Raw genomic sequence first — 8584 nt, forward strand, 5'->3', positions numbered from 1 at the left:
TGATTTCTGACATTCCCCCCCTCTCTCACCCCCCAGTTTTTCTACTTTATTCTAAGATGAGGAGCTTTCCCCCCTTGTTAAATGAGTTAGGTAGTCATCTTAGAATCGAAACAGTATGGTACTTTAGTTCATTACACCCGCAAATCAACATAGGCCATTTCTGTTTTTTCAGATTATTATAATGTGTATAATAGGGAAAGGAAAAAGAAAAGAATTGTTACAGGAATGGAACCTCTTTTGATTATGAACAGTCTCCTCTTGCCAACATGTTGATCATTTAGGTTTGTTTGTAGATATAGCAGCACACTATTGGAAACTGCTTAGGTCATAAAGTACATCACAGTATAGGTTGAGAAGCAGTTTACCAAGTACTAAGTATTAAGCCATATATTTCTTAAAGAATTTAAGATGAGCTTCTGCTTAAGGGAATGCAAAGGACTTTTACTATCCAAGCACCATTTTATTTCAGAAGTCAAATATTGCTACAAGGCAGGGACCTATTTTCCTCTTCTGTCTTATTGTGAATACTTGTAATTTGGCTGCTTTTTCTCCCTTTCGTGAAATATGTTGTAGGTCTGCAACCAGTTTTGAAGCCAAACTAAGCAGTAACCAGAATAGTTCATGACACACACAACTAAATAATTTCTGTTAAGTATGCCCTACAAAGCATACACATTGAATGAGACAGATTCCAATTTCTAAGCAAGCCCAGAAAGAACTCTTCTGCCTCTGTGCTCTTGTCCCTTCCTTCCTTCAAGGCAGTGTAGTACATCTACTCCCACTTGCAGAAAGACAACATATAGGGCAAAGCTGTACCACTGGGTTTGTACTTCTCAAGAGGCCAATAAAAGAACTCTCAAATAGCGATGTGCACATTTTCAGTTGCTGTGCAGATGCTCTGTATAGTGCTCAAGAGAACATTAGTTAGAAGAGATGCCTAGTTAATGCACCAGCATGTATACCGTGTGCCCAAGAGCAGTGTCTGGCTCCCATAAGCTTGTTATAGCATATGTTGCCATTAGCAGTAATGCTACTCAGCAGATGGTGGGCACACAAGTTGTTGCTGCTCAAAGGAGCAGCAAAATACGGCATAGAGTTTTACCTTCTCTGCCTTGTGGAATCCTGCTGTAAGCTGGGTTCCTTCTGCAGAAGATGCACCTGCAAGCATCCCCCTCCCCACAATTTCCTTGTCAGTCACACGGAAAGATTGGGTCTATTTACCTTTTTCTCTGGAAGATAAAGTTTTCTCCTGTTAAAGTGGGACTTAAATAAAAGAATATGAGTTTTGTTGAATTCTTATTGTTTATAACAATGAAGCAGAAGCATCCAATATTGTTGTTTTTAACATTATTCACAATTAGCTTTGGAAACACTAGCTATTCTTCTGCCTATACTGAGAACTTAATCAGATATAATAGGCACATTAGCGTACTTAGGATTCTCAAGGCTAATTTAAAAACCTTTAGGAAAACATTGTAGGTATCTGTCTTTAGCTATTTGATACTTATTTTTGTATTCCTTGATATCTTTAGGTTGTAGTCTGTCTTAAAGAGTCTGGCAATGAGTTTACTCTGAATAAAATGTTTATTAGCAAAAGTGTAATTTACAAGACCTGGCTGAAACTGGTGCACTGATTTTTCACTTCTAAAACTAATATCTAGTTAAAAAAATTAACACAGGGAGGAAAGATGAGAAGGAACAGCCTTTCAAAGCTCAGAATTTGATAAATTGGAATTGTGCCTCTTTTGTTGTCTAATAATATTCTTTTGTGTGTTTGTGCAGGAAGAACCACTCCATGGATTTCGAGTGGCTGATTACTTAGAGTACATGGAAAGTTTGGAGTCAGTCTACAGGCCAGTTCTCCTGGGAGAGATGAGAAACATTAAAGTACACAGCACATAAATCAAGTGAACAAGTGTTTTATTCTCAAGTTTTAGTTATAAAACAATCGGCATCTCTTTAAAACATATCAGGCTACATAAAAATTCATGCTTTGTAAATGTGCATACTGTAAAATCAATAATGAGGTTTTTCAGAATATAGGGTTTTTTTTACAAATGGACATCCTCCAGATAAGATGGCCTAAAAATAACATATTTTTCCAGCCATGCTATATATTCAGCCTTGTTTTCATTTTGCAGAAGATTGCTTCAGAGTCTGCCCTCACATTATTTAGGAGCCTTAATTGTGTTGTCTGGAAACTGTTCTCAAACATTTGATTTTGGTCACCTCCTATTTGCACCATCCTACTTTTAAAACTTTTAAATTCTGAACAGGTCTGGCACTAAACAGTGGAACTGAGAGTAATCACTTGAGTGGCTTGTATTTATGTGAATGAGCAAAGGCAGAGCAGCTTTCCGATATGCAGCTGATCTGACCTTGCAGTTAAAACGGAAAGGAGAAAAAGGTATGTGCAGTGCAGGTCAATGCCCTGTATCACTTGCAGAATAAAGGACTGATACTCTTATCAGCCATATTGATTTTTAAAATCCCTCTAAAGCAGAAATGTATATTTTATAATTTTACATGTAATGTATGGTCTCAGAATGCCTAAATGAACAAACAGCTACTATGTTATATATTGACCAGGACAGTTGTTTTATTAAGTGGCTTGATTCATATGTATTACTGTTCTATAAAATATATTGCCAGTAAAAAGAAAGATAGTTTTGAGGTAAAAAGTTGAATCAATGCTGAATACCTCTTTACCTGAACCGGAGTCAGCTACAGGAAGTCTACCAAAGGGGTTGTATTTGACACTAAGTTTTGAAATTATTGATACATATATGGTTTTATACATCAATTGATTACAAAATACTGAAATGTGCATTTCAGTGCATATGAGCCTTGTTTTCCAACAAAAAAGTTTAAAAATGGACACATCCAAATCATTTGGTTATATAGCCAATGAAAGCCAAAATATATTTTGAAAACAAATATTTATAGATATTTTCTGACTCTGATTCTGTTCATTGATGACCTCAAACAGTTAAAAAATTGACCTAAAAACTGTGGTTTAGAGGACTAATTTTATTACTGTATTCCCTATGGTGCTCCTATAACACTATATAAATCTATAAAGAAAATTCAGCAAGTACACTTGGTACACTGTACACTACCCTAACTGCTATGATCTTAACAAAGGCCTCCTAAAGGGGGCTCAGAAGGCACACAGTCTACTTTCAAAATGCATTTTCCAAACTTGTTTCCCAATAAATATAAGTTTATGTTTCAATTTCCCTCTGTTGTATTGGTGAATTAGTGCCTTTGGTGCAAAGAATCTTGTTATACTTTTATTACTTTTTAAAAAAATTGCAGCACAATAATTGAAAAAAACAGGAAAAAAGACAATAGTTTTAAATTGCTTTTTGCCTTTCTTGATTGGAATCCAAGGAAAGATGAAGCAGATAAATATTTATACTTTGGAACACTGAATCCAACCTGTGCTCTGTGACCAAGTTTTATCTCATCATTAAAAGTCATTTGACTACATACACAATTACTTCGTTGATAACAATGTTAAACTATGCTAATTCTTGCTAGTCTGTATGATCTTAATTTTGTATCATATTATATATACTCCAGATCTTTTGACTCAAAAACAGATGTGGTTGGGTTTTTTTTGTTTTCCTTGATTTTTTTAAAATTGAAGTACCTTGTGCTTTAAATAACCTCATAAATATCACTGAAGCTGTATGAGCGATCATGTACAAATCGTCCATTATGAGCTGCTACCAATTTAAAATATCTCAACCTTGAAGACCAAAGCTTACTTGACAAGGGTAATTTTGCATGGAATTGTAAAGCAAGGAAATAGTCTGTCCCAGTTGCTCACATCCAGGATGCTGCCAGCCACTCCAAATATCAGACGAAAAAGAGCATCGCTCAGCTCTTCCACGGTTTTGGGGAATTCGTATAGACTCTCTAGCAACAGTCAGTGTTCCAGTCTTCTGGAAACTGATTACATATATGTCTGTGCAGCAAAATGAAGGTGTGATTGTATTTTGGGTAGGGGTACACATGCTATCTTTAATGTAGCTAACCTAGATAACTATTGCAGTGAAAACCTAGACACAGCAGAGAGACACTTTCAAGGGGTTAGCAACCAGAGTACATGCTCTCCAAGAACTTGATTTGTGTATTCTGCTCAAGTTTGCATCGCTGCATTTTAGCTACTATTCTTACCCATGATATCTAGATTATAAATAGAATGGATACCACTAGCTAAGCTATAATCAACCCGTTATTTTGCAGCACAGACCCACTCCATGTAGGTTATATCCATAGTTTGCCTGAGGTTAGTGTCTCTTGTTTCTGTTCCTCCTCATCTTCACTGAAAAGCACTGAATTCAGTTAAGTTTTAGCCCAATGTGCTACAAGAGGAATGGTTCTAAATCTGTGCTTTTACTAGTATACATATCTGTAATGCACACCAATAGTATTCACCAATTTTTAATAAACAGTGATATCTAAGAATAATTTTTGTACTTAAAACAAGACGTTATTCCAGTTGGTAAATGTTGACTTGTCAAAGACCAAGAAATGAATAAATGTTTATAAAAGATAAACACTGAGTGATTTCTTTTTACTTTATACATTTGCAGGCAGGCACAAATAATAAACTGACACTTCAATATTAAATTTAGAAATGTAAACTCCAGATTCAGTATTTTGCATCTTGTTCCAGTTTTCCTTCCTCCACCAAACTACTGCTTAAATTGTAGGTAGTAATATACTTTCCTTCTTAAACTTACTAGCCTCACAAAATTGTTCCCACCTTTCACAGAGCAAAGGAGGAAGGCATGTGTGATCTCAGCCACAGTCATTTAGGTATACATTGCAACTCTAAGCATTTGTATGTGTGTTCTTTTTCATTAAAAAGAACTTGAGACAATCAGGAGTCAGTAGCAGTTTTGACTGAATCATTTTCGTGCTGGCTAAAAATATGGAAAATATGGAAAAATATGAATTTACTAATGGCTAAGTATTGTTTTTTTTAAAGAAATAACACTGTAAACAAGGTTCCTAATTTAAAATGTTGAGAATTGGCTCTGTAACATAGTCATGTCTTAAAATTCACCAAATCAAAATGAATCATACTTGAGAAAAGGACCCTATATTCTTCACAAACTCTGGCAATAGAAGAAATCCGTTACTGAAAGGTTGCTTCTCTCCTGCGGCATACATCCTTCCTTGACATTTTTCTGAGTTAGCTGACAAAAGCTGTTTCTGATCCGTAAAGTTAAACATGGAAGCTGCCCCTTCACAAAGAAGTAGAAAGCGCCTTTGTATATATTTTGGATTCATTTTCAATGGGGCAAATCAATAATGGGAGTCTGAGGTACCACCATACCTTCTTGACTTCATGAAATCAATGGCAAGCTCTTGCTGAGGGTAGTGTCCCACATTCAACTTAATGCTCACTAAGTGCAGGCAAAAGACAAGCACATGTACATTCAAATGGTTTAACTGGGGGTACGCATACCCGTGGGGGTACTTGGGACAGCCCCAGGGGGTACTCATGGCAGCACAGGGAAGCAGCACGTGGTGGCGGCCACCGCCTGCAAGTCCCCCCCCCCACAATTCACCAATCCATGCTGCTACCATGTGCTGCTTCCCTGCCCCTCCTGCCACCACCATCCACAACTCCACGCACCACTTCCCCACCTGGTACACGCTGCCAGCTTCGCATCCTGCCAGGCATCAGCACACTCCTCTCCCCATCTGGAGGGGGGTATCCACCAGAAGGGGTGCACTCCTTAAAAAAGGTTGAAACCCCCTGGTTTAACAAGTTACACATGCTTGTGGTGCTGCAAAGTTCTTCCTTCTCAGGCAAGAGCCTTTAATATATCATAGCATTCCAATTATTTGTAACTGTTGCAAGTAAACCTGTGACAAGCCCCTACTTTAGTGAGGACAGATAAACAAATATTTTTGTGCATTAATTTCCATCACCTTTCTGAAGCCAAGGTTCCAAATAGCTAGCAACATGTTGAATCAATAAGGAAGATTAGCAGCTAGTTGATATGTTCCAACAATGAACACTGCAGCCAGCCCACTATAATTAACAGAATAATAGATTTGTATTGAAATCAAAATTGTGGTCTATGAAATTATAAGAAAATAGTTGTTAGCAAACAGGAAGCTTTTTTTTTCATCATCTGCTAAATTAGCAAAGGGTTTAACTAGACGGTATGAAAATATTTAAAAAGTCAAAAACAGATATCGTCTTGTCTGTCAACTCTGTATCAAATTTTCAAGAAGAAAATATACTAGAAACCTAACCTTTACAATATTTGGATAAGTTATACTGACTCTGAACGTTGGGGGTGGATAGACATTTCAAGATACTCTTTTACTACCTGTCAATTTTCAAAACCACAAACAGAATTCAAAAGTCAAAGTTGTTCTTATTTCATGATTTGTTATATTAGTGCTCAGAATGGCAGAAAAGGATGTGGTCCAAGTCAGTGGTTCTCAAGTTTTTTAGACTCAAGGCACCCCTTGGAAAATGCCAACTCCTACCTTTCACTCATTTTTCAACTATGGAAAAATAATAGAGCAATTCTTCTGTTGCAAAAATCTCAGCAAGACCACAAAGGTCAGATTTTTTTTACACTATGGATTCCTATTTGCCCACTTCATGGTGCTAAACTAATATTGAGTGGCAGCCTTAAAATAATCTCACAACATTTCACAAAGCCACAATGATTCTTAACCCTGGTTAAGAATCTGTCCATGCAGCCCCCGTGAATGCATGTTCATACAGAGGTGTTGGTCTAAGGACAAAAGCTTGCAAACAACAGTTGATCTTCTAGAAGATATTTAGTTAGTCTAGTAAAGGATATCACATTTACCCAAAGAGCCTTGTCTGCCTGAGCACATACAAAATGCACTAGGTGGTATTCTCTATTCCTGGCATGAATACTCAATTCTGAGTACATGCTCTCTAAAATAAGAAGGCTCAGATAATAGCTATGATAGTTTCCACTAAAATGAGCACAGTTCCTTTCTGCAATAAGAAACTTTGGTAAGATTGCTGTGCAAGACTACAGGGGCTTTCCACAGATTATTTTTGTGACCTCAGTTCTCATCTGAGTGGTCACTGCTTAGTGAAAGCCTTATGTAATAGACTAACAGAAAATATCTAGCATTTGCCATCAGCATTTTATTTTTCAGTTGCATCCTCCCTTGCCTTTTATTGAAGAAATTGCTCTTTATTTAATCATTTTTCAATTCTACCTAATGCAGTTGTTTAATCACTGGATCAGTTTGCAACTGTGGACAAATACTTTTGGCACAGTTCTGAGGAAAACATCCTAGACAAAGGACTGGAGTAGATTGCTTTTATAATAAAACTGCTCTGAGGATAGCTAGACTTGACTAATAAAAATATTCACCTCCCTGTACAGGTTGTTTTGCTTGTCCATCTTTGCCTTCAGTCTAAAGGCTGGATTTGCCTTCATTAATTCTTTTAAAATTCTAGCCCTCTGGCAGCCCCCTTGGCTTTTAGTTTCATACTCTATAAATGCCCACCTTCTATCATGCAACTGGGCATCAATTCTCTTTGGTTTTCTTGCAGTGTCACTTCCCAACAGGTCATTTTCTTCCTTCTGAGGTTGTTCAAGTATAAAATCTGACATAAGGATTTTCTGCTTGCCAGTGGCAGATAGATGAAAGCCACTTTGAAAACATTTCTAGTATAAGAGCTGCAGGAATGTTCAGATCTGTAGAATAAGTAACAGATTAGGTGGGGAGGAAGTGAATCTACAATATACAGTTGCTGTAGATAAAATGACTATTGTTCTCCAAGAGCTGTCCTGTGCATTCATATTGTGGCATATGGAATCCCTAAGACTAAGCCCCGGGATTACCTCTAAAACTATGTCCATGGGCAAGTCCCCACAAGTGGGAATGCATTTCCCCAGGGATGAACAGAAGCAGCACAAAGTATGCTGCTCCTTCTTGTCCCCAGGGAATGCCCATGCCTGGCATTCACTCTGGCACATTGCACATTGCTCGGGGTGGGGTGGGGTGGGGGAGCCTTACCTGGGGGCCTCTGGGAGCTGCAGCTGTGGTGATCCTGTAGCAGGAAGCCTGGCCGGGAGCCGGAGCATGGCTCCAGCCACCCAAGATCCAGTTTTGGGCAGTGTGCACTGCTGCCGTGTGTGCTGATCCACTCTTTTTAGGTGTGGGTTTTTTTGACCCCAGGATCAACCCCCCCCATCCCCCATGAATTGTTGGAGAACTCATCTGTCTTGTCTTCACAATGGGAGGAATTGTGGGAAGCCACTGAAGAACTACCAGCAATTGAATGGCTTGGTCTGCCTCCTCCCTGTAAAGTGGGTTTAGGCTGCACAACAGGCTTTAGCTTACACATCAGAGCATGCTAGGTATCCCAAGCACCATCTCACGCAAGCTAAAGGGCTGCGTGTACACATGGTAGCCAATTTACAGCAGCACACGAGTTGGAAACTCCAGTGAATTTACTGGAGACAAAGCCATTTTCAATATCAAGTCATATTCACCAGTGCACCCTTTAGATGGGTTTTGTTCCTTTTGCAATGCCAAAGCAACTGGAAAA

At 38.2% G+C, this 8584-nt stretch overlaps 1 protein-coding gene across 2 annotated transcripts in view; it reads left to right on the forward strand.

The window, feature by feature from the left end:
- TBC1D32 (TBC1 domain family member 32) overlaps positions 1-4565 on the forward strand; it is a 238286-nt gene extending 233721 nt beyond the window's left edge. For both annotated transcript variants that reach the window (XM_019520032.1, XM_019520033.1), the window contains exon 33: positions 1783-4565. In XM_019520032.1, coding sequence (XP_019375577.1) covers positions 1783-1902 — 120 coding nt within the window. In that variant the 3' untranslated portion in view covers positions 1903-4565. The remainder of the gene's footprint in view (positions 1-1782) is intronic.
- The last annotated feature ends 4019 nt before the right edge of the window (positions 4566-8584 follow it).

The sequence above is a fragment of the Gavialis gangeticus genome, unplaced genomic scaffold (genome assembly GCF_001723915.1).
Source record: "Gavialis gangeticus isolate Ggan-Ray unplaced genomic scaffold, GavGan_comp1, whole genome shotgun sequence".
Taxonomy (NCBI): Eukaryota; Metazoa; Chordata; order Crocodylia; family Gavialidae; genus Gavialis; species Gavialis gangeticus.